The sequence below is a fragment of the Scyliorhinus canicula genome, chromosome 2, assembly GCF_902713615.1.
Source record: "Scyliorhinus canicula chromosome 2, sScyCan1.1, whole genome shotgun sequence".
Lineage (NCBI taxonomy): Eukaryota > Metazoa > Chordata > Chondrichthyes > Carcharhiniformes > Scyliorhinidae > Scyliorhinus > Scyliorhinus canicula.
This window is the reverse complement of record NC_052147.1, coordinates 35453112-35479940: the sequence shown is the minus strand read 5'-3', so window position 1 is coordinate 35479940 and position 26829 is coordinate 35453112. Positions and strand designations below refer to the sequence as shown.

The 26829-nt window shown below is 51.1% G+C and overlaps 1 protein-coding gene across 8 annotated transcripts in view; it reads right to left on the bottom strand.

Moving 5' to 3' along the window:
• Nucleotides 1-26829, bottom strand: part of LOC119952316 (echinoderm microtubule-associated protein-like 5) — a 298867-nt gene that overhangs the window by 214871 nt on the left and 57167 nt on the right. For 5 of the 8 annotated variants that reach the window (XM_038775979.1, XM_038775973.1, XM_038776000.1 and 2 more), the window contains exon 4: nt 15226-15300. The exons of the other annotated variants lie outside the window; for them this stretch is intronic. In XM_038775979.1, coding sequence (XP_038631907.1) covers nt 15226-15300 — 75 coding nt within the window. The remainder of the gene's footprint in view (nt 1-15225; nt 15301-26829) is intronic. 8 annotated transcript variants of the gene reach the window in all.

The following is a 26829-nucleotide window of genomic DNA, read 5'->3' as shown; positions in this document are numbered from 1 at the left end:
ACAAATAATAGGGGCATGTTAGAAGAGGAATAATTATGGGTGACTTTAATCTTCATGTTGATTGGATTAATCAAGTCGGAAAGGGTAGCTATGACAACAGATTCATAGAATGCATTAAGGATAGTTTCCTAGAGCAATATTTTTAGGAGACACCAGGAACAGGCTATCTTGGATCTGGTAATGGGTAATGAAGCAGTTTTAATCAATGACCTCAGAGTAAAGGATCCTCTAGGAAGTAGTGATCATAACATGATAAGAATTTAATATTCAGCTTGAGAGAGAGAAATTTGGATCAGAAACAATTGTATTTAACTTAAATAAAGAGAATTACAATGAAATTAGGTTAGCGCTAGCTGAAGAATTTAATATTGAGCTTGACAGTGAGAAGCTTGGATCAGAAACAATTGTGTGTACCTTAAATAAAGGGAATTACAAATAAATGAGGATAGAGTTAACTAAAGTCGACAGAGAGATTAGCAGGAAAGACCATAAAGAAGTAGTGGCAGACATCTATGGAGGTCATTCATGACTCTCAGCAAAAAATATATCCCAGGAAGAAGGAAATATTCTGAAGGAGAAATAAACCAACATGATTAACCAAGGAAGTTAAGTAGAGTATTAAGTTGAAAGAAAAAGCAGAGAAGGAGGCAAAAGTCATTGATAGCCACGAAGACTGGGATAAATTCAGAATCCAGCAAAGGAGGACAGGGAATAAAGGGAGGGAAAATAAACTACGAGGGTAAACTAGCGAGGAATATAACAACTGACAATAAGAACTTCTTTAAATATATAAAAAGGAAGCGAGAGGGGGACAAGGAAATGGCAGAGGAGTTAAACAGATATTTTGAATCAGTCTTTACTGGAAGATACTTTGAACATCCTATTACTAAAAATATGGGGAAGCAATTAAATAACCACCATTACTAGAGAAGTAGTCTCAGACAAACTAAGGCTGCTAAAGGCTGATGTGTCCCCTGGCCCTGATGATATGCATCCGAGGATCCTAAAAGAAGTAGCTACTGAGATAGTGGATATATTGGTTGTAATTTTCCAAAAATCCTTGGATTCTGGAGACGTACCGGAGGGTTGGAAAACTGCCAATGTGACACCCCTATTCAAAAAGGGAGGTAGGCAAAAAGCAGGTAACTAAAGGTGGATTATCCGAACATCTATTGGAAAAATGTTGCAACCAATTATTAAGAAGTAATAGCAGAACATTTTCAAAATCATAATCTAATCAAGTAGAGTCAGCATGGCTTCACGAAAGGGAAATCATGGCTGACTAATTTATTAGAGTTTTTCTGAGGAAGTCGCAACCAGAATGGATAGAGGGAAAACAGTAGAGGTCTTGTATTTGGACTTCCAAAAGGCATTCGACAAGTTACCTCACAAAAGGTTGAGTGATAAGATAAGAGCCCATGGTGTAGTATATTGGCATGGATGGAGAGCTGGCAAATCTGCAGGAAACAGCGAGTGGGGGTGAGGGGTTCTTTTTCAGGTGGCGACCTGGAGGGATTATCTTATGAGCAAAGGTTAAATAGATTCGGGCTCTACTAATTGAAATTTAGAAGAACGGGTGGTGATCTCATTGAAACATATAAGATTCTTAAGGGGGCTTGACAGGGTAAATGCTGAGAGGATGTTCCCCCTCAAGGGAGAGCGTGGGACCAGAGGGCATAGTCTCAGAATAAAGGGGTGCCGATTTAAGACTGAGATGAGAAGGATTTTTTTCTCTCAGAGGGTTGGGAGTCTTTGGAACTCCTTGCCACAGAGCTGTGGTGGCAGAGTCCTTGTGTATATTTAAGGCTGAGATAGCTAAATTCTTGATCAATATGGGAATTAAGGGTTTTGGTGAAAGGGCTGGAAAGTGGACATGAGGAATGAGTGGCAGATTGGAGGAATTAGCTCAAATGGTATAGTGTTCACTTGGCATGTAAGAGGTAGTGGGATCGATGCCCACATTCTCCACTTTGAGTGGGGGCCAGTTTATCACAGTTGGTTGGACAGCTGGTTCATGATGCGGAACAAGCCAACAGCACGGGTTCAATTCCCGTATCGTTTGAGGTTATCCATGAAGGTCCCACCTTCTCAACCTTGCCCCTCGCCTGAGGTGGGACGATCCTCAGGTTAATCACCACAGGTCAGCTCTCCCCCTCAAAAGGAAAAAGCAGCCTAAGGTCTGTTTTGTTATGCGCTTGACCTAGCATAAGCTGCTTCCTTGATGTGCACTCTGACAAAGGAAGGTTCAGACTTGGAGATAGCTTTAACACATTTATTAAACTGTTAACAATTCTCCTACTTGGATTTGACTCTCCTGTTAATCCTGCTATAGCTACTCAGACTGTCTACCAGTCTGCTACAATCCACGTGGTGGGCGTGATGTGTTCCAAATCAACCCTGTGTACTCACTGAGTGTCTCCACCGGAAAGAGGAAGATCATGTGTGCTGTGTCCTTTTATATGGGTTGGTGTAATGCCCTCCTGTGGTTGTGTCACCTCCGTGTGTGTCTTGAATGCCCATTGGTCGTGTCCTATCTTACTGGCCTATTGGTTGAATGTCTGTGTGTCATGTCCCTGGCGCTCTCTCTAGTGTCTAGCTAGTCTACGTGTATTTACATTAGCCCCTTGTGTATTTACAGTGATGCATATCACCACAAGGTCATCTGGAACAATGGTGACTTTACTTACCTTATTTACTTTTTATTTGGGTGACACGTTGGCACTGGTGGTTAACACTGCTGCCTCACAGCGATCGGAATCCTGGTTCAATTCCGGCCTCGGGTGACTGTGGAGTTTGCACAATCTACCCGTGTCTACGTGGGTTTCCTCTGGGTGTGCCAGTTTCCTCCCACAGTCCAAAGATGCGCAGGTTGATTGCCCATGCTAAAATTGTCCCTTAGTGTCAGAGATGTGCAGTTTAGGTGGGGTTACTGGGATATCGTGGGGTCGATGGGGAAGTGGACCTGGGTAGAGTGCTCTTTTGGAGGGTTGGTGCAATTCTAATGCTGGATCAGCCATGATCTTATTGAATGGCGGAACAGGCTCAAGAGTCGAACAGCCTACTCTTATTTCTTAGGTCTTATTATGGTGTACTCACACTCAGTATTAGGCCCATTTCTGTTGTTTGGCCTACACAGACTTGGACAGAGGATGTACAATCACAATGTTTGTGGATAAAACAAAAGTAGGAGCCCTGGTAAACCAAGTGTACTATAAATTACCTCAGGAATACAGACAGATGCTAGACAAACGTGGGATAGAATTGTGGAAGGAAAATGAGGAATAGTGGTACACATGTAGATATCAATATTAACAGCTCTGGACAGACAAACCCAAGGGGTTTAATAAAGGAAATAAACAGCAATAATTAAATTTATAAAAGCTAATTTTGTGCCTCACTTAGGAGTAGAATGAGGTACCTCTACAAAACTTCAATTTGGACAGAGTAATGTCTGTAGTTTTGATGTCCCATTAAGTACATCAATGCCATTCAGTATTTGTTTCTAGTTCTTTGATGGAGTATGGGCATCACTGGCTAGGCCAGCATTCATTGTCCATCCCCAATTGTTCTTGAAATGGTGGTGGTGATACATCTTCTTGAACCACTGTACTCTATGTGGTGTAGGTACACCCACAGGGAGTGACACGAGTTTGACCCAGTTACAGTGTAGGAATGGCAATCTAATTCCACGACAGAGTGGTGAGTGGCTTGGAAGGCAACGAGAGTTCAAAGTGAGGAGGGGAATGTGCAGGTGGTGTTCTCGATCACCTACTGCCCTTGTCCTTCATGGTGGCAGTGTTTGCCGGTGGTGGAGGGAATGAATTTTTAAGGAGGCTGATGGAGTGCTGATCAAGCAGACTGCTTTGAGACACCAGATACTCTGACAAATTCTTTTGAAGCGGAGAAGTCTAAGGGGAGATTAAAGACAGGTTTTTAAAATTATGAAGGTTTATCTGGTCATTATCACATTCCTGTGCAAATTGGCTGCTGCATTTCCGAATCACAACAGTGAATACATAAAGTATTTAATTGGCTGGAAAGCATGTTGCGATGTCCTGAGGTTGTGAAAGGCACTAATACATACAAGACTTCTTTTCTGTATTGATGGACCAAATAGGGGAAGATAAGTTTTCTAGTTGGTAGGTCAATAACAAGTGCTTATCACTTCATATAGAATCGGACTTCCGGTGACGGCGATGACATAGGAAGCATCACATTTGGGAACTCCCGTTTTAAACGGACTTTTCGGCTCTTTTTAGAGCCCAAAACGGAAATTTGTCGACGTCTCCCGGTGGGAGAAGGTGTGCTGATCGACTTTCCCCACACTCCATGACTCAAACTCGGAGTGGAAAGGGGGAAAAAACGGCAGCAGCTCCCCAGAAAAAACGGGGGAAGGAATCCAAGATGGCGGCCGGCGGAGCTCTAGAGGAGTGGAAGCAGTGGGCCCTGGAGCAACAAGCTGCTTTCCTGCGCTGTTTTGCAGATTTCAAGGCTGAGGTACTGAGCTCTCTGCAGGAAACGAACAGAAGGCTCTCAGAGATTCAGACGACCCAGGGTGCTGCCATCAAGGAGTTGCAGACGCAGGCCACTGAACGAGAGGAGGAGGCCGGGATCCTCGTGAGTAAGGTGGAGGGACACGAGGCACTCCACAAGAAGTGGCAGGAACACTTCGAGGAGCTTGATCACTGCATGAGGCGGAAAAATCTGCGGATCTTGGGCCTTGCGGAGGGGCTGGAGGGGTCGGACCTGACAACCTACGTGGCTGCGATGCTGAACTCGCTAGTGGGGGCTGGGTCTTTCCATCTGCCCTTGGAGCTGGAGGGAGCACACAGAGTACTGGCCAGGAGGCCTAAGGAGAATGAACCCCCGAGTGCGGTGCTGGTGAGGTTCCATCGGTTCAGTGATCGGGAGTGTGTGCTGCGCTGGGCCAAGAAGGTGAAGAGCAGCAATTGGGAGAATGGTGTAGTACGGATCTACCAGGATTGGAGCGCGGAGGTGGCTAAGCGGCGGTCCGGGTTTAATCGGACGAAAGAGGTGCTTTACAAGAAGAAGATAAAGTTCGGAATGTTGCAGCCTGCGCGCCTGTGGGTAACTTATTCGGACCGCCATTATTATTTCGATTCCCCGGAGGAGGCGTGGGCCTTCGTGCGGACGGAGAAACTGGACTTAAACGAGGGGTTGGGGGTTGCGGGGTCGGTTGTAATACTTTATTGCTGGATTCTGCTGTTGCTGTGTTCTCTTTTTCTGTACTTTTGCAATTTTGATATGGTTATTTATGGGGGTGATGTTCTGTTGCTGTGGGGCACTGTTTGAGTTTTTTTTTTAAATATAATTTTTATTGGAATTTTTTACAGAAAATATAAAACGTAACGACAAACAATGAAATGCAACAAAATAACCCATAATAACTGTATCACCCCCAGACCGTATCGACGCATGTATCCCATCCCCCACCCCCCCCCCAACCCCAATGAACAACAGAAGAACTTAAAAATAAATTTAAATTAAATAAACAAACATAGTCATCGTCCCCCCCCCCCCCCCCCCCACCTTTTCCCTCCCCCTTCCCACCCACCCCCCCGGGTTGTTGCTGCTACTGTCCCCGTACCCTATCATTGAGCCAGAAAGTCGAGAAAAGGTTGCCACCGCCTAAAGAACCCTTGTACCGACCCTCTCAGGGCGAATTTGATCTTCTCTAGTTTAATGAAACCCGCCATGTCATTGATCCAGGTCTCCACACTTGGGGGCCTCGCATCCTTCCATTGTAGCAAGATCCTTCGCCGGGCTACTAGGGACGCAAAGGCCAGCACACCGGCCTCTTTCGCCTCCTAACTGTTTGAGTTTTGTATCTTGCGGGGAGGGTTGGGGGGGGTTTGTTGTATTCTATGTCGGGTTGGAGGTATGGAGTGGGGCTGGTATTTGGGAGCTGCGTCAGAAGGGTGTGGTGGGGCAGTGCGAAAGCGCGGGCTTTCCTCTGGTTTCCCGCGCTGCGGGGCTGGGGGGTGGAGACAATGACGGGAGGAGGCGGGGCCTTAACTGGTTCTTCCCCGCGCTGGAGCGGTGCCTGGAGGAGGGATAGATTGGGGGATGATCCCACTTTGGGAGGGGTCGGGTTATTGGCGGGAGTTTCCGGGGTCAGCAGAAGTTAGCTGACCCACGGAAGTACAATGGAGGACGGTTCGCGGCTGGGAGGGTTCCTAGCCTGGGGGGGAAGGGAGGGGGGGAAAGGGGAATACCGGGTTGCTGCTGGTAGTGTCAAGAAGGAGCTGGTGGGGCCCGGGGGGGACAGAGATGAGGTGTTGTCGCTGTGGGGACTGGGTCGGGCAGGGGGTGCTGGCCTGAGGCGGGCAGTCGACGGGCTATGGCTAGTCGACGGGGGAGGGGGGCGGGATGCCCTCTGATCCGGTTGGTCACCTGGAATGCGAGAGGATTGAATGGGCCGGTGAAGCGGTCGAGGGTACTTGCTCATCTGAAGGGGCTAAAGGCAGATGTGGCAATGCTTCAGGAGACCCACCTGAAGGTGGCGGACCAGGTCCGTCTGAGGAAGGGATGGGTGCGGCAGGTTTTCCACTCTGGGTTGGATGTGAAGAACCGGGGAGTGGCGATTCTGGTGGGGAAAAATGTGTCGTTTGAGGCATTCTGGCGGAGGTGGTGGCGGATAAGGGGGGTAGGTATGTTATGGTTAGGGGCAGGCTACAAGGAGAGAAGGTGGTACTTGCTAGTGTGTATGCCCCAAATTGGGATGATGCGGGCTTTATGAGGCGTATGTTGGGACGGGTCCCGGATCTGAAGGCGGGAGGTCTGATCATGGGGGGGGGGACTTCAATACGGTGTTGGATCCTTCACTGGATCAGTCCAGCTCTTGGACGGGTAGGAGGCCAGCGACGGCCAAGGTACTGAGAGGGTTTATGGACCAGATGGGTGGGGTGGATCCCACGTACATAGGGTTTACTCTCGGATAGACTTCTTCGTGGTGAGTAGGGGACTGATTCCGAGGGTGGAGGAGGCCGAGTATTCGGCCATTGCAATCTCTGACCACGCTCCGCATTGAATAGAGTTGGAGATGGGGGAGGTGTGGGACCAGCGCCCGTTGTGGCAGTTGGATTTGGGGTTGTTGGCGGAGGAGGAGGTGTGTAGGAGGGTCCGGGCAAGTATTGAGGGGTACCTCGAGGTGAATGATACGGGGGAAGTTCAGGAGGGGGTGGTCTGGAAGCCCTGAAGGCAGAGATTCGTGGGGAGCTGATATCCATCCGGGCACACAGGGAGAGGAGCGAGAGGAGTGAGAGGGATAGACTGGTGGGAAAGATGCTGGAGGTAGACAGGAGGTACGCAGAGGCACCAGAGGAGGGACTGTTGGGGGAGAGGCGCAGCCTGCAGGCTAAATTTGATTTGCTGACCACTAGCAAGGCGGAGGCACAGTGGAGGAAGGTACAAGGGGCAGTGTACGAACATGGTGAAAAGGCGAGTAGGATGCTGGCTCATCAGCTCCGCAAGCGGGATGCGGCTAAGGAAATTGCTGGAGTGAGAGACATGGGAATGTGGTGCGGAAGGGGGTAGAGGTGAATTATGTCTTCAAGGACTTTTACGGGGAACTGTACCGGTCGGAGCCAACGGGGGAGAGGAGGGGAATGGAGAGGTTCCTCGACGGGCTTTCTTTCCCGAAGGTGCAGGAGGAGCAGGTGGAGGGGTTGGGTGCGCCGATTGAGCTGGAGGAGCTAGTTAAGGGGATCGGGCAGATGCAGTCAGGGAAAGCACCGGGGCCGGATGGGTTCCCGGTGGAATTTTATAAAAAGTTTGTGGACCTAGTGGGCCCCTTGCTGGTGCGGACACTTAATGAAGCGTGGGAAGGGGGAACTTTGCCCCCGACGATGTCGCGGGCGCTGATCTCGTTAATTTTAAAGAGGGACAAGGACCCCCAGCAGTTTGGTTCATACAGGCCCATATCTCTCCTCAGCGTAGATGCCAAGGTGCTGGCAAAAAGCCTGGCCACCAGGATAGAGGACTGTGTGCCAGGGGTTGTACACGTGGACCAGACAGGTTTTGTGAAGGGAAGGCAGCTGAACACGAATGTGCGGAGATTGTTGAATGTCATCATGATGCCGGCGATTGAGGGGGAGGCAGAGATAGTGGTGGCGCTGGATGCGGAGAAGGCCTTCGAAAGAGTGGAGTGGGGGTACTTATGGGAGGTGTTGGGGAGGTTTGGATTTGGGGAAGGGTTTATTAGATGGGTAAGGCTGCTATATGAGGCCCCGATGGCGTGCGTGGCCACGAATGTGAGGAGGTCTGAGTACTTCCGGCTTTACCGAGAGGCCAGGCAGGGTTGCCCCCTGTCCCCCTTGTTGTTTGCACTGGCAATCGAGCCGCTGGCGATGGCGTTGAGGGATTCAGAGAGGTGGAGAGGTTTGGTGCGAGGTGGGGAGGAACATAGGGTGTCGTTGTATGCCGATGACCTGTTACTGTATGTGGCGGACCCAGTGGGAGGGATGCCGGGGGTGATGGAGCTGCTAGCTGAGTTTGGGACCTTTTCAGGTTATAAACTAAATTTAGGCAAGAGTGAGGTGTTTGCGGTGCACCCTGGAGACCAGGAAGAAGGAATTGGTAGGCTCCCGCTTAGGCGGGCAGGGGAGAGCTTTAGGTACCTGGGGGTGCAGGTGGCCAGGGACTGGGGGACTCTTCACAAACATAATTTCACCAGACTTGTAGATCAGATGGAGGAGGAGTTCAAGAGGTGGGACATGCTGCCATTGTCGTTGGCGGGGAGGGTGCAGTCCGTCAAAATGACGGTGCTTCCGAGGTTCTTGTTCCTCTTTCAGTGCCTGCCCATCTTTATCCCCAGGGCCTTCTTTAGGAGAGTGACTAGCAGTATTTTGAGCTTTGTGTGGGCACATGGGACTCCGAGAGTGAAGAGGGTGTTCCTGGAGCGAGGGAGGGATAGAGGTAGGCTGGCGCTGCCCAACCTTCTGGGGTACTATTGGGCGGCCAATGTGTCAATGGTGCATAAATGGGTGATGGAGGGGGGAGGGGCGGCGTGGAAAAGAATGGAGATGGCGTCATGTAGAGGTACGAGCCTGGGTGCCATGGTAACGGCGCCGTTACCGCTCTCCCCTAAGAGGTTTACCACGAGCCCGGTGGTGGCGGCGACCCTAAGAATCTGGGGACAGTGGAGACGGCATTGGGAGAAACAGGGGGCTCGATGGAGGCTCCACTGGGTGGCAATCATCGGTTCATCCCGGGGAACAAGGTGGGGGATTTAGGGGGTGGCAAAGGGTGGGCATCAGTAAATTGAGGGACCTGTTTATTGGCGGGAGGTTTGCGGGCCTGGGGGAACTGGAAGATAAATTTGGGCTTCCCCAAGGGAACATGTTCAGATACTTGCAGGTAAAGGCGTTTGCTAGGCGACAGGTAGAGGGATTCCCTTTGCTGCCCTCGCGGGGGACGATGGACAGAGTGCTTTCGGGGGTGTGGGTCAGAGAGGGGAAGGTGTCTGACATCTATAAGGTAGGAGGTGGAGGAGTCGTCAGTGGAGGAGCTGAAGGCTAAATGGGAGGAGAAACTCGGGGAGCAGATAGAGGACGGAACTTGGGCAGATGCCTTGGAGAGAGTCAACTCTTCCTCCTCATGTGCGAGGCTTAGTCTCATCCAATTCAAGGTGCTGCACCGGGCCCACATGTCCGGGACTAGGATGAGTAGGTTCTTTGGGGGTGAGGACAGGTGCACCAGATGTTCGGGGAGTCCAGCGAACCACGCCCATATGTTCTGGGCATGCCCAGCACTGGAAGAATTCTGGAAGGGGGTGGCGGGGACAGTGTCGACTGGTTGGATCCAGGGTCAAACCAGGGTGGGGACTCGCAATTTTTGGAGTTGCGGTAGAGCCGGGAGTGCAGGAGGCGAAAGAGGCCGGTGTCCTGGCCTTTGCGTACCTAGTAGCCCGACGAAGGATCTTGCTGCAGTGGAAGGATGCGAGGCCCCCAAGTGTGGAGACCTGGATCAGTGACATGGCGGGATTTATAAAATTGGAAAGGGTCAAATTTGCCCTGAGAGGATCAACACAAGGGTTCTATAAACGATGGCAGCCTTTTCTGGACTTCCTGGCTCAAAGATAGGTAACTTGGTCAATAGCAGCAGCAACCCGGGGAGGGGGGGGGTCCTTATTGTAGTTTCTATTATGTAACTTAATATTGTGTTAATTTGCATTGTTGTTAATATGCTGTGCTGTTAATGGAGGTGGGGCGAATATTTATGATTGCTAATATTATTGTTATTTTTGGTATTTTATTATGGTTCGTTGTTGTATAAATTCAAAAATTTTCAATAAAAATTATTTTTTTAAAAAAAATTAACATAGAATAATTGAGAGAATAAGGAGAGTTGTTGAGAGAAATGTATTCATGCAAAGATCTGTTGAAATGTAGAATATTTTGCCAGAGAATAGCTGAGACAGAGATGATTGCATCTTCAGTAAGAAAACTGGATAAATATCTGCACACTGGAAGATACAAGGTAATGGAGACAAGACAGTATTTTAGTTTTAGATGGTCTGGCAAAAAGCCAGCCTAGACAGCACAAGCCCGAGAGATGTATAGAATGTGCAAGAAGGAACTTTAAAAGGAAATTAGGAGAGCAAAATGGGGACAAGAAAGGATTGTGGCAGGTAAAATAAAGGAAAATCGTAAGTCGTTTTACAATTACATCAAGGGCAGAAGGATAATTAGGGAAAGAGTAGGACCCATTAAAGGACCACAATAGTAATGTGTGTGTGGAACCGGAGGACATAAGTAGGGTTCTACATGAATACTTTGTGTGGCATTCATTCATGTGAGGGACAGTGTGGGTATAGAAAGCAGGGAGAAGGACTGTGATAAAATTAAAGAGATTGACATAGATAGAGAGGATATTCTGAGTGGTCTGGCAGGCTTAAAAGTAGACACATCTCCAGAGCCAGATGAAATGTATCCCAGGTTGTTGAGTGAGGCAAGGGTGAAAATAGCAAGGGCGCTGGCAATAATTTTCAATTCCTCTCTGGGCCGGCACCGGAGAGGTGCTGGAGGACTGGGGGGAAGCCAATGTGGTATAATTATTCGAATAGAGAAAAAGGGATAAATCAGGATACTACAGGCCAGTCAGTCTAACCTCAGTGTGGGGAAACTATTGGAAGCAATTCTGAGAGACAGAATTAATCTTCACTTGGAGAGGACAGTCAGAATGGGTTTGTTAAGGAGAGGTCCTGTCTAACCAACTTGATTGCATTTTTCAAAGAGGTGACCAAGGCCGGGATTCTCCCCTACCCGGCGGGGCGGGGGTCCTGGCGGGACGGAGTGGCTTGAATCACTCCGGCGTCGGGCCTCCCCAAAGGTGCGGAATTCTCCGCAGCTTTAGGGGCTAGGCCCGCGCCGGAGTGGTTCGCTGCGCGAATTGCCTTTGGCGCCCCACCAGCCGGGGCCGAAAGGCCTTCGCCGGTCGGCAGAAGTCCGGGCATGCGCCGGAGTGTCAGCGGCTGCTGACGTCATACTGGCGCATGCGCAGGGGAGGGGGTCTCTTCCGCCCCCGCCATGGTGAAGGCCATGGCAGGGGCGGAAGAAAAAGAGTGCCCCCACGGCACAGGCCCGCCCGCCGATCAGTGGGCCCCAATCGCGGGCCAGGCCACCGTGGGGGCACCCCGCCCAAAGACCCCGGAGACCGCCCGCGCCGCCAATCCCGCCGGTACCAGAGGTGGTTTAAACCACGCTGGGAAAGGCCTGTCAGCGGTGGGACTTCAGCCCATCGCGGGCCGGAGAATCGCCGCAGGGGGCCCGCCAACCGGTGCGGCGCGATTCCCGCACCCGCCGAATCTCGGGACACGGCGGGGGCGGGAGAATTCCGCCCCAGGTGTGTAGATCAGGGAAATGCATTTACAATTATACAGTGCAGGAGGCCATTCGGCCCATCAAGTCTACACCGGCTCTTGGAAAGAGCACCCCACCGAAGCCCAGACTTCCACCCTAACCACGCAATGCAGTAACCCTATCTAACCTTTTTTGGACACCTAGGGTAATTTTGCATAGCCTATCCACCTAACTCGCACATCTTTGGACTGTGGGAGCAAACCGGAATACCCAGAGAACCCACGGAGACACGAACAGAACGTGCAGACTCCACACAGACAGTCACCCAAGCCGGGAATCGAACCTAGGACCCTGGAGCTGTCAAGCAACAGTGCTAACCACGGCGCTACCGTGACGACATAGTTTAACTGGATTTCAGCAAGGCTTTTGATAAGGTCCCACATGGAAAACTGATAGCGAAGTTAGGAGCCCCATGGGATCCAAGGAAATTTGGCAAATTGGATCCAGAATTGGCTGAGTGGCAAAAGCAGGGGATGATGGAAGACTATGTCCAGTGGGGTCCCACAGGGATCAGTGTTGGACCCCTTACTGTTTGTGGTTTATATAAATGATTTAAACATGAATGTAGGAGGGTTGATCAGTAAGTTCACGGGTGATACGAAAATTGGTGGGGTGGTAAATAGTGAGGAAGATAGCCTTAGATTTCAGGAGGATATACGCGGCTGGTCAGGTGGGCTGATTGGTGGCAAATGTGAGGCAGTGGCATAGTGGTATTGTCACTGGACTAGTAATCCAGAGACCCAGGTAATGCTTTGGTGACCTGGGTTCAGATCCCACCTTGGCAGATGGTGGAATTTGAATTCAATAAAAAAATCTGAAATTAAAAGCCTAATGCTGACTATGAAACCATTATCAATTGCTGTAAAATCCCATCTGGTTCAATAATGTTCTTTAGGGAAGGAAATGTGCCATCCTTGGCCTACATGTGACTTCAGACCCACAGCAATGTGGTCGACTCTTAAATGCCCTGAAGGATGGGCAATAAATAAATGCTGGCCGAGCCAGAGACGCCCACATCCCATGAACAAATAAAGAAAAAAAAAAATCTGCATAGGTGTGTGGTGATGCACTTGGGCAGGACAAACAAGGCAAAGGAATACATGAAAAACAGCAGGATTCTGGAAAGCACCGAGGATCAGAGGATCATTGGCGTTCATGTACACCGGTTTCTTAAGGTAGCAGAGCAGATGGATACAGTAGTTAAGAAGGCATATGGTATACTTGCCTTTATTAGCCAAGGCATAGCGTTTAAGAGCAGGGAAGTTATGTTGGGACTGTATAAAATGTTCTTAGGCCACAGCTAGAGTATTATGTAGTTCTGGAATCCGCATTATAGGAGGGATGTGATAGCACTTAAAGAGCTGGTTTAGCACACTGGGCTAAATCGCAGGCTTTAAAGCAGACCAAGCAGGCCAGCAGCACGGTTCGATTCCTGTACCAGCCTCCCCGGACAGGCGCCGGAATGTGGCGACTAGGGGCTTTTCACAGTAACTTCATTGAAGCCTACTCGTGACAATAAGAAATTTTCATTTCATTTCATTTCATTTCATAGGAGATTTACCAGGATGTTGCCTGGGTTGGAGAATTTTTGTTATGAAGAAAGATTGGATAGACTGGGATTCTTTTCCTTGAAGCAGAGGGGACTGGGGGTGTGGGAGACATGACTGAGATTGAAATTATGAGCGCATAGATAAAGTAGACAGTTTTCCCTTGGTGGAGGGATCAATGACCAGAGGGCATAGATTTAAGGTAAGGGGCAGGAGTTTTAGAGGGGATGTGAGGAAACGCTTTTTTACCCAGAGGGTGGTGGGAGTCTAGTACTCGTTGACTGAAAGGGTGGTGGAGGCAGAGATTCTCATAACATTTAAGACGTGTTTAGACGTGCACTTGCGATGTTAAGGCATACAAGGCTATGGGCCAAGTGCCGGAAAATGGGATTAGAATAATTAGGTGGTTATTTTAGACCGGCACAGATGCAAAGGCCGAAGGGCCTTTTCTGTGCTGTAGACCTGGATGACTCTATCAGCGCCGGCCCTAGGGCTGCTGGCGCCCCGGGCAAGCTGAACTTCGGCGCCCTTGGGGGGGCGGGGCCGAGGAGGGGCGGGGCCGAGGGGGTGGGCCGAGGGGGGGGGGGGCGAGAGGGGGGGGGGCGAGCGAGGGGGGGGGGGGCGAGAGGGGGGGGGGAGAGCGAGGGGGGGGGGCAAGGAGGGGCGGGGCCGAGGAGGGGCGGGGGGTGGACCCGAGGAGGGGGCGGACCCGAGGAGGGAGCGGGGGGGGCGGACCCGAGGAGGAGGCGGGGGGGGCGGACCCGAGGAGGGGGCGGGGGGGGGCGGACCGAGGGGGGGGCGGGGGGGAGCGGACCGAGGGGGGGGGGCGGGGGGAGCGGACCGAGGGGGGGGCGGGGGGGAGCGGACCGAGCGGGGGGGCGGGGCCGCCCTGGGGGAGGGGGGGGGGGGCGGACCCGAGGAGGGGGCGGGGGGGGCGGACCCGGAGGGGGGCGGACCCGCGGGGGGCGGGGGGGACCGAGGGGGGGGGGCGGGGGGAGCGGACCGAGGGGGGGGGGGGGCGCCCTGGGGGAGGGCGGCCACCGCGCATGCGCTGGTTGGCACTGGCCCAACTGCGCATGCGCGGGACCCGAGTCTGGCGCCCCCTAGCACATGGCGCCCCGGGCGACTGCCCGAGTTGCCGGTGCCTTGAGCCGGCCCTGGACTCTATGACACTGTTGCCTTTTGTTAATACATGCTGCTCTAAAAATACAGAAGCTTCTTGCAACTACCGTGAATTTATGTGGAGCTGCGGATCTTTCAATTTCCAAGAATTCAATTTCCAAGAGCACTCACAATTGTTCAGATGGTTTGCTGAAGCAACAGCCACCTCTCTGAAATTTGAATGACTCTATTTAGGGATCAAACATTGGGAATTTTTTATTCAGTTTTCAAAAATAACAGGACCTGCCTCAAAGCAACTATTTTACAGCAAACTTTGTAAAAGAAAAACAACTTAAATTGGCTGCCTTACCCAGTTATCTGTGGTGATGGTAGTCTGTAGGCCACTAGGGATCCAATTTTAACAAATTCAAAACTCATTCACTTACACTAAGCTAAATCAGGTGCCAGGAGTCCCAAAACTTACTCAGAATTTTACAGTGAGTGTTGGTAGAGACTAAAAGGCATAGCTTCTGAGGAACAGATCTTGAAGACACCTGCACAAGAATTAACTGATTTTCAAATGCGAGCTAGGAATTCATATCTTGAGGAGATGAAACTAATGGTCCCTTCCCAAGAAATAATGGTGTAGTACAATGCATGCTTATAAATCTAACTGACATAGTACAATAGCACACCTTCAGGAATCCAACATGATTCATCATGGGAAAGATCTTCATGCTATTGTTGCAAGCAGACTTCATTTCTTTCTCCTGTAAGCAATTGTGAATACAGGAGTGAAATAAATCTGTGATCAAGCTCTAAAGACTTGGAATTAGAGCACTGACAAGCCAGATATAAAATGACTCAGCAATTCCTATACTAGCACAATATTATTCAGAATATGAAATCATAGGCATCAGCTAGTAAACACTTTCAACCACATAAGAGAACCTTCACTGCAATAACAAATAGCTTTTTACAAGGCCAATCTCAATGATAGCATTTGCCTCAGAGTAAAAATGTTGTGGATCAAGCCATACTCAATACTTAACAGTCTGGGTTGCTACTTCAGTGCAGTACTGCCTACCAAGAGGTGTAGTCTTTGGGAAGAGTTGTTAAGTCAAGGTCCTGTCAGCCTATCAACAGGGTATATAGAACCAATGACACTATTCCAAGAGACAAATTGACTTATCCTAGTGCAAATCCTTTAAACAACATCACTAAAACCGAATTATATGGGCATTTGCCTTGGTTGTTTTTGGAGTGCCGCTGCTCGCAAAGGGGCTACTATATTACAAAAACTAGTACATTTTAAAAGTATTTTATTTGTTGTGAAATGTATTTGGATGCTCTGAAAGACGCTATATAAATTCAAGTTCTTTTTTCCTTTTAATGTTTGCATGTCGATCAATTTCATTTACTGATGGTGCAAAAACATTTTTTGCTTTCTGGAATTTAGCTTTAATGTATACATAACAAAAAGGAAAACTTATATCTGCTTAGGGACGATTTAAAGAAATTTATGAATTTCAACCAGGTGCTTTTTTTAAACAAATTTAGAGTACCCAATTTATTTGTTTTTTCCAATTAAGGGGCAATTTAGCGTGGCCAATCCACCTACCCTGCACATCTTTGGGTTGTGGGGGCGAAACCCACGCAAACAGGGGAGAATGTGCGAACTCCACACAGACAGTGATCCAGAGCCAGGATCGAACCTGGGACCTCGGCGCTGTGAGGCAGCAGGACTAACCCACTGCGCCACCGTGCTGCCCTAATTGGCTGCTTTTTAAAGAAATGTAAAGAGGAATCAATACCATCAATGTTGGAGTCTCAACTATTCACAATCTTGAGTATTGCTGAAAAGGGATATGTTGTCAAAGCTTTTCATCTTGCAATCATCAGGCATTCAATAGGGCAATTTGCAAGAGTAAACCTGTCTGGTTTGAGCTTAAACAAAGCTTATTGACAGTTAACTGTTAGTCATTAGTTAACTAGTGCATTCTCCATGGCAATACCTCTACCAATCAGATTCCACTTCCCAACCAATCAGCAGTCTTTTCTCATGAAGTATAAATTGTTGCTCCCGTTACATTTAGTAATCTTGCAAATTGTCCTGATGAGTGCAAGGTGAAAAGCTTCAACAATGTGTCTCTTTTCAGTGATACTCAAATTCTGTACTACCAAAAGATTATTTATTTACAATCTATATCAACAATTTGGATAAAGGGACCAAATGTATGGTTGGTAAATTTGCTGATGACTGAGTTTGATTGACCCCTTTGTCAATCAAGAATCTAAAGTTACAGGGGATAGACAGGAAAGTTGAGGTTACAATCATATCAACTATGATTTTATCAAATAGCGGAGTAGGTTTGAAGGGCCAAATGGTCTACTTCTGCTCCTTATTCATATAATTGTGTGTAAGTCACTTCATGTTGTTGCGAACAAACGAGTTGTAAAAAGCAGTGCACAGACTGTAGCACTGAAAGACAGAAACCTTATGAATTCCTCCCACCATCACCACAATGCAATCTTTAATATATGGTCTACTCCTTTTAATTCAGGTACATAATTTATCACTTTAGAAATTATAGAATGATCCAGCACAGAAAGTGGCCTTTCAGCCCATTGGATACATCTACGAAAGAGGCACAATTTGCCCCACTCCCTTGCTCTTTCTCGAGAATTCTGTGTGTTTTCCCTTCAAACATTTACTCTATTCCCTTTTGAAAGTTACCACTGAACTTGCTTCAATGTATTCCAGATCGTTGAGTAAAAAAAGTGTTCTCTGGTTATTGATCTTTCTGCTACCGGAAAAGGTTGCTTCTCATTAACCCTATCAAAACCCTTCATGATTTTGAACACCATCAAATCTTCCCTCAACGGGGTCGCTGCTGATGAGGACATATGATGAGGCAAGGGAGAGAGGGGTGCTTCCCCCGATGATGTCACAGGCCACGATCTCACTGATCTTGAAGCGGGAGAAGGACCCGGAGCTATGTGGGTCCTACAGACCGAACTCCTTATTAAATGTTGACGCCAAACTGTTGGCCAAAATCTTGTCTTCAAAGAGCGAAGACTGCGTTCTGGATGTGATTGGGGAGGATCAGATGGGATTTGTTAAGGGCAGGCAGTTGGCGGCCAACGTTAGAAGACTGTTGAATGGGGCAGCACGGTGGCACAGTGGTTAGCATTGCTGCCTACGGCGCTGAGGACCCGGGTTCGAATCCCGGCCCTGGGTCACTGTCCGTGTGGAGTTTGCACATTCTCCCCGTGTCTGCGTGGGTTTCGCCCCCACAACCCAAAGATGTGCAGGATAGGTGAATTGGCCATGCTAAATTGCCCCTTAATTGGAAAAAATAATTGGGTACTCTAAATTTTAAAAAAAAAAGAAGACTGTTGAATGAGATGATGATGCCCTCAGAGGGTAGGGACATAGAGGTAGTGGTCGCAATGGATGCAGAAAAGGCCTTTGAGCGGGTGGAATGGACCTATTTGTGGGAGGTGCTGGGGCAGTTTGGGTTTGGACGGGGCTTCATCGACTGGGTTAAGCTGTTGTATCAGGTGCCTGTGGAGAGTGTACGGATGAACAGGTTGACATCGGGCTATTTTAGGCTGCACCAGGGGACGAGGCAGGGATGCCCACTCTCCCCACTGCTGTTTGCGCTGGCCACAGAGCCACTGGCCATTGCGCTGACAGCCTCAAGGGGCTGGTTCTGAGAGGGGTGGAACACTGTCTCGCTGTACGCAGATAACCTGCTCATTTATGTTTCTGACCCATTAGGGGGAATGGGAGAAATAATGAGAATTTTGGGGGAATTTGGCCGGTTTTCGGGTTATAAATTGAACATGTGAAAAAGTGAGATGTTAGGTAAGGGGGCAGGAGAGGCGATTGGGGGAGCTGCTGTTTAGAGTGATGGGGGAAGCTTTTGGTATCTAGGCATCCAGGTGGCACAGGTTTGCCTGCGGGAGGCTGGATGGAGGGTTTTGGAGATGGCAAAGAGCAGGGATCGAGAGGATGGGACATCTGTTCATAGAGGGGGGCTTTCCCAGCCTGAGGGAATTGGAGGAGAAATTTGAATTGACGGGAGGGAATGAGTTTAGGTACTTGCAGGCGCGGGACTTCCTAGGCAAGCAGGTCTCAATCTTCCCACTCCTACCACCAAGGGGGATACAGGACAGGGTAATTTCCAGAGTATGGATGGGAGACGGGTGGGTTTCGGACATCTATAAAGAACTCATGGGGTCAGAGGCAACGCAGACCGAGGAGCTGAAACACAAATGGGAAGAGGAGTTAGGAGGAGAGATAGAGGATGGTCTCTGGGCAGATGCGTTGAGGAGAGTCAATCCGTCCACATCATGCGCCAGCCTCAGCCTGATACAATTTAAGGTCATTCACCGGGCACACATGACAGTGGCCCGGATGAGCAGGTTCTTTGGGATAGAAGACAGGTGTGCAAAGCGGGAGGACCAGCAAACCATGTTCATATGTTCTGGGCATGCCTGAAGCTTAGGGGATTCTGGCAGGGGTTTGCGGATGCCATGTCCAAGGTGTTAAAAACAAGGGTGGCACCTAGTCCAGAGGTGGCGATTTTCAGAGTGTCGGAGGATCCGAGAGTCCAGGAGGAGAAAGAGGCAGACGTTCTGGCCTTTGTCTCACTAGTAGCCTGGAGATGGATACTATTAGCTTGGAGGGACTCAATGCCCCCAAAGTCAGAGACTTGGCTCACTGACATGGCTAGCTTTCTCTGTCTGGAGAAAATAAAGTTCGCCCTGAGAGGGTCAATGTCAGGGTTCGTCCGGAGGTGGCAGCCGTTCGTCGACTTCTTTAGAGAAAATTAACCGTCAGCCGAGAAGAGGGGACGGTGTAATGACTGTGGTAGTATGGCTAGAGAGATCATATTACCGGAGAACCAGGCTGCCATTGGTACAGCAGCCTCGCTGCCCATTGGCCCATGCAAGTCATGTGCCTCTCTGCCAATTGGTTGTGGCTGGTCATGTGACTCCCCGCCGATTCGCTGAGAAGTTGGTAGCTCCGCCTACAAGGCAGAGTATAAGAGCTTGTGTTGGCTGGCAGTCGGCCTTTCTCTGTACGACCACTGCCGGGCTCACATCTAGCGTATTAAAGCCTGTTTGGAACTTCACTACGACTCGAGTCCAATTGATGGTGCATCAATTTAATACGCTAGACTTTGAAAATGGAACTACGGATTAAGCCAGAATGCCTCCGGATCAGCCCGCATGCTGCAAACACGTCAGCAACTTTTAAACACTGGCTGGTGTGCTTCAACAGCTAACTCTCTACTACAGAAAATCAACCAACAAAGGAGCAGAAACTCCATATATTCCACTCGTGCATGGGCACCGCCATTTACTCGATGATAGGGGACGAACTGGACTATGATGTCGCCATGGATCTCCTAAAAGGACACTTCATCAGGCCAGTAAACCAAGTCTACGCGCAGCACCTCCTGGCAACAAGTCAACAATTCCCCAGTGAGTCCCTCGATGAATTCTATCGGGCCCTCATTGTCCTAGGGAGAAACTGCGCCTGCCCGCAGGCCACTGCTGCGGAGCACACTGAACTCTTGATTAGGGATGCCTTTGTGGCGGGCATGCAGTCACCCCAAATACGGCAGAGACTGTTAGAGAAGGACGCTCTCAGCCTCACTGAGGCACGGACCCTTGCATCCTCTTTGGAGGTCGCTGACCGCAACATGCGCGCATATGCCCCCGGCCGCGCGGCAGCCCCTTGGGCAGCGTGGCACAGCCCCCTAACCCCCGCCGACTCGGACACCCAGACCTGAGCTGCAGGACGCCCAGACAAGCCCACGGGCCCCCGCTGCTATTTCTGCGGGCAGGCCAAGCACCCCCGCCCGCACTGCCTTGCCCGCATCGCAGTCTGCAAGAGCTGTGGCAAAAAGGGCCATTTCGCGGCCGTCTGCCTCTCCAAGTCGGTCGCTGCCGTTCCAGACAGCGACCGCGGGGACCCCCCCTGCACTCTAGGGCCCCGTGCGGCCCACGGACCTCGCTGCCTCCACCCCCCACTGCCACGAGTAATCCACGGCCGCCGCCATCTTGGGCCCCCGACGCCATGTGCGGCCGTCGGGCGGCGCCATCTTGGATCGGCACGGAGGACCCCGCAAGCGATTACTCCGTCCTGGATGACGACTCCGCGTTCCTGCCACGACTCGCCACGGTGACCACACAGATCCACCTCAACGGTCGCGAAACAAGATGCCTACTGGACTCCGGGAGCACAGAGAGTTTCGTCCACCCCGACACTGTAAGATGCTGTGCGCTTCCCGTTCACCCCGTAAAGCACAAAATAGCTCTGGCATCTGGTTCGCACTCCGCCCAAATCACCGGGTGCTGCATAGCGGACCTGACGGTCCAGGGGAGGGTTTTTTTAAATTATAAATTCCTCGTCCTCCCCCGCCTCTGCGCACCGGCACTTCTTAGACTGGATTTTCAGTGCAACCTGCAGAGCCTAACTTTTAAATTCGGCGGCCCTATTCCCCCCCTTACTGTTTGCAGCCTCGCATCCCTCAAGGTCAACCCCCCCTCCTTGTTTGCGAACCTCACCCCGTATTGCAAACCCGTCGCCACCAGGAGCAGACGGTACAGTGCCCAGGACCGGACCTTCATCAGGTCCGAAGTCCAAAGGCTCCTGAAGGAAGGGGTCATAGCGGCTAGCAACAGTCCCTGGCGAGCACAAGTGCTGGTGGTTAAGACTGGGGAGAAAAACTGTATGGTCATCGATTACAGTCAGACCATCAACAGGTTTACGCAGTTGGACGCGTATCCTCTCCCCCGTATCTCCGACTTGGTTAACAGGATCGCGCAGTACAAAGTCTTTTTCACGGTGGACCTTAAGTCCGCCTACCACCAGCTCCCCATCCGCACGAGTGACTGAAAGTACACTGCGTTCGAAGCGGATGGGCGACTCTACCACTTTTTAAGGGTTCCCTTTGGTGCCACGAATGGGGTCTCGGTCTTCCAAAGGGAGATGGACAAAATTTACGAGCCACCTTCCCGTATCTCGACAATGTCACCATCTGCGGCCATGACCAGCAGGACCATGAAACCAACCTCCGTAAATTCCTCCGAACCGCAAAACTCCTTAACCTCACGTATAATAAGGATAAGTGCGTGTTTAGCACCAACCGTCTAGTCATCCTCGGCTACGTAATGCGTAACGGAGTGATAGGCCCCGACCCCGAACACATGCACCCCCTGATGGAAGTCCCCCTTCCCAACTCCCTCAAAGCCCTCAAACGCTGTCTGGGCTTCTTTTCTTATTATGCCCAGTGGGTCCCTAACTACGCCGACAAAGCCCGCCCCCTCATCCAATCCACCACGTTCCCCCTCGATGGAGGCCCGCCAGGCCTTTAGCCGCATCAAAACTGACATTGCGAAGGCCACGATGCGTGCTGTCGACGAGTCCCTCCCATTCCAGGTCGAGAGCGACGCGTCCGATGTAGCTCTGGCGGCCACCCTCAACCAAGCGGGCAGACCTGTGGCCTTTTTCTCCCGGACCCTCCACGCTTCCGAAATCCGCCTTTCCTCGGTGGAAAAGGAGGCACAGGCCATTGTCGCAGCTGTGCGACATTGGAGGCACTATCTGGCCGGCAGGAGGTTTACCCTCCTCACAGACCAACGGTCAGTAGCCTTCATGTTCGATAATGCACAGAGGGGCAAGATCAAGAACGACAAGACCTTGTGGTGGCAGATCGAGTTGTCCAAGTACAACTACGATATCTTGTATCGTCCTGGGAAGCTCAACAAGCCTTCTGATGCCCTGTCCTGCGGTACCTGCGCCAACGCGCAGATAGACCGCCTCCGCTCCCTCCACGCGGACCTCTGCCATCCAGGGGTAACCCGCTTCTTTCATTTCATTAAGACCCGCAACCTGCCCTACTCCATCGAGAAGGTCAGGACAGTGACCAGGGATTGCCACATTTGCGCAGAGTGCAAACCGCACTTTTACCGCCCCAAGCAGCCGCATCTGGTAAAGGCTTCCCACCCCTTTGAACGTCTCGGCATGGACTTCAAGGGTCCCCTCCCCTCCAACAACCGCAACGTATACTTTTTCAATGTGATTGACGAGTACTCCCGCTTCCCTTTTGCCATCCCCTGCCCCGACATGACAACTTCAACTGTCATCAAAGCCCTCCACTCCATTTTCTCCCTGTTCGGTTACCCCACGTACATCCACAGCGACCGGGGGTCCTCCTTTATGAGTGACGAACTGCGTCAATTCCTGCTCAGCAGGGGCATCGCCTTTAGCAGGACGACCAGGGGTAACGGTCAGGTCGAGAGGGAGAACGGTACGGTCTGGAAGACCGTCCTACTGGCCCTGCGGTCCAGGTGTCTCCCAGTCTCCCACTGGCAAGAGGTTCTTCCAGACGCCCTCCACTCTATTCGGTCCCTCCTTTGTACTGCCACGAATCAAACACCACATGAAACGTCTTCTTGTTTTCCCCAGTAAGTCTTCCTCTGGGACCCCACTCCCGACCTGGCTGGCCACCCCCGGGCCTATCCTGTTCCGGAAGCATGTGCGGGTGCACAAGTCCGACCCGTTGGTTGACAGAGTCCAGTTAATCCACGCGAACCCGCAGTACGCGTACGTGGAGTATCCCGACGGACGACAGGACACGGTCTCCCTTCGGAACCTGGCACCCGCCGGAGTGCGGCCACACCCCCAAACACCAACACCCTCCCCCCAGTTCCGACCGCCCCCGGCGCCCCCGCAACCCAGCGCACAGGAACCCCTTTCCCCGGCCCGGCTACCACCAACTCCGACCAGGGGTACGGACACAGGACCACAGCTCCCGGAGTCACGGACGACCACTGCTCCAACGTCACTGGTGCCGCTGCGCAGGTCCGGCAGGACACCGGAAGCACCCATCCGGCTGATCGAGTCAATTCGATGGACCTTATGGACTTTCATGTTCTGTGCATGTACCTTGCCGATGTTTTTTATTATTATTACTATGGTTATTGTTTTGTTTCTCTCTTGTACACTGTATATAACATGGTTTTCTTGCACGTTCGTCACGGGCCAGTGGGCAGCCATAGTTACCTCGGTATTACCCGAGAAGGTCTCTAGTCATACTACCAATTTTATTGGCCATACACCCCCCCCCCCCTGCTTCTTTCTCCACAAGGGGTGAATGTGGTAGTATGGCGAGAGAGATCATATTACCGGAGAACCAGGCTGCCATTGGTACAGCAGCCTCGCTGCCCATTGGCCCAGGCAAGTCATGTGCCTCTCTGCCAATTGGTGGTGGCTGGTCATGTGATTCCCCGCCGATTGGCTGAAAGGTTGGTAGCTCCACCTACAAGGCGGGGTATAAGAGCGCGTGTTGGCTGGCAGTCGGCCTTTCTCTGTACGACCACCGCCGGGCTCACATCTAGCGTATTAAAGCCTGTTGTTTGGAACTTCACTACGACTCGAGTCCAATTGATGGTGCATCAATGACTTAGGCCAGGCCTTTGAGATTGGCCAATTAGAATACAAGTTTCCTGATTAGTGGCCCAATCAGGGAACCACTTTCTGTGTATACAACAGGGAGTGTCAGATCCTCTGCACGCCCGGTGTAGACAGCAGGCTGAATGGTCATAGTTGTTCAGCTGTTCGGTTTGTAAATAAAAGGAATTCTGGTGACGGGACGACTGCCTCCGTGGACTTATTACAGTGGCGACGAAGAAAACAGAACAACCCAAAGAAACCTGCTCGTTACAGGGTACTCCAATGGAGGTAGACGCCCATACCAGTGAAACTGAGTTTAGGGACTACCGCTGGGGAATATGCAACTGCATAGCCACCCTCAGGAACAACTCGGATACTAAGTTAACCAGGCCCACTCGCAGAAGCCCTCCCAAGCAAGGTAAAATTAGGTCCAGACAGACGGCAGCCCCTGCAGCCTTTTTCCCGGCAAAATATTGCAGTTGTTGCCAGAGATCGGAGACAGAAAGGAGAAATAGAAGTCCAAAACCATCATCCTGGAGAAGGTTACGTAGGCCGGGGTACAGGAGAATGCATAGCCTAAAAGCCCCACCTACCTCCAACGAGGAAAAACTAAATTGTGTAACGATGGTGAAATCAAAACCCATTAAATTACCCGTAAGATTGAATAGACGTCCCACACTGTTGGAAGTCGTCACGGGAGCAGCCGTATCAGTGATAGGGGAAACAGTATTCAATAAAATTTGCACTGGACTTCAACCCTTATTCCTAACCAGGACCTCGGCAAAACTGAGGACATACACAGGGAAACCACTGAGAGTGTTGGGCACAACGCATGTAACTGTGGCTTATGGAGAGCAACTGGTTAGGCTGCCTTTAATGGTGGTGAAAGATGTGGGGCCAAGCTTATTGGGACAAAACTGGCTTAGAGATCCAGCTGGATTGGGTAAACATTTTCCAGCTGGAAAATGGCCGCCTGAGCGAACTCCTGTGCAAATACCCAAAGGTTTTCCGAGAAGAGCTCGGAACAATAAAGGGAGCTGATGTGACCATCAATTCACAATACACATGGTTGGAAGTGAACAGTGGTTTTAATAGTCTTACAACTAAGCCTGCCTGCGACGAGATGAACTGGCAGCAGGCTCACAACTGCAGATCTTTATACTTCCAGTTAGTGGGAGGAGCCATGGGCGGAACTAAGGGTGGAGCCCAGCACAAACTCCTCATCTCCCCCTACGGGCAGAGCCGCGCAACTGCTCGTATACCAAGCTTACAGAGACACAACATACAATATAACACAGTATGAATTACTAGGACTGTGATTCGCCACAGGAGCAAAGGCGACTTTGCATGTAGATCCAGAGGCAGTCCAGTACCCGACCAGTACCCTTCGCATGAAGGCAGAAAGTCAATATGGAAATAAAACGATTAGAGCGTGAGGGAATAATAAAACCGGTCCAGTTTGCAGAGTGGGCGGCACCCGTTGTGCCTATCCTTAAGCCGGACGGCTCGGTCCGCCTTTGTGGAGATTTCAAACAAACGATTAGCCGCTACTCACAACTGGACAAATACCCAATTCCCCGGATTGAGGATTTGTGTGCAAAGCTGGCTGGAGGACTCCTATTCTCAAAGCTGGATATGAGCCACGCATATCTACAGCTGAAGCTGGACGAAGAGTTACAAAAATTCTCAACGATAAACACCCAGAAGAGCCTTTTTCAGTATACAAGATTACCCTTCGGGGTATCGTCAGCTTGTGTGATATTCCAGAGGACAATGGAGAAGATGTTGCAAGGGCTACCACAAGTCGCGATTTACCTGGACAACGTCCTCATTGCAGGAAAAACAAAGGCAGAACACCTGCAAAACCTGGAGGAAGTCCTCAGGAGGTTTTCAGCAGAAGGTGTGCACTTAAAGAGGGAGAAATGTATTTTCCTTGCACCTCACGTAACCTATCTGGGGTACAAGGTTGACAAATCAGGTACACCCTTTGGAGGATCGGGTGAGGACAATTGATGATGCCCCAGCCCCCACCACAATCCAGGAGGTAAGGGGCGGGATTCTCCGAGCCCCATGCCGAGCCGGAGAATCGCTGCCCCGACGTCGGCATATAATTCTCCGAGGAGCGGAGAATCGGCACCATTTGCACCGCCGCATTTGGGGCGGCACCGGTCACTGTCCATGGCCTGGCCGCCGATTCTCCGGCCTTGATGGGCCGAGCGGCCGTGCAGAAATCCGTCTCCGGATATTCGGCGGGGGCTGGAATCGCGCCGCGCCGGTCGCCCCACCCCGGGGCGATTCTCCGGCCCGCAGTGGGCCAAAGTCTCGCTACTGTAATGCCGGTCCCGCCGGCATGAATCAAAACATCTCCCTTACCGGCGGGACTGGCGGCGCCGAGCGATCTGGCCCCGGGGGGGCTGCCCTCACGGTGGCCTGGCCCACGATCGGGGTGCACCGATCCGCGGGCGGGCCTGTGCCGTGCGACCACTCTTTTCTTTTGCGTCGGCCATAGACTACGCGATGGCCGATGCGGAAGTGACCCCCCCCCCCCCCCCCCCCACCTGCGCATGCATGGGGATGATGTCAGCAGCCGTTGATGCTCCGGCCCATGCGCGGACTTCCGCCGGCCGGCGAAATCCCTTCGGCCCCGTCTGGCATGGCGCCAAAGGCCTTCCACGCCAGCCGGCGAGACGGGAACCACTCTGACGCGGGCCTAGCCCCTCAATGTTAGGGCTTGGCCCCTAAAGGTGTGGAGAATTCCACACCTTTGGGATGGCCCGACGCCGGAGTGGTTCACACCACTCCATCCCGCTGGGAAACTCCGCCC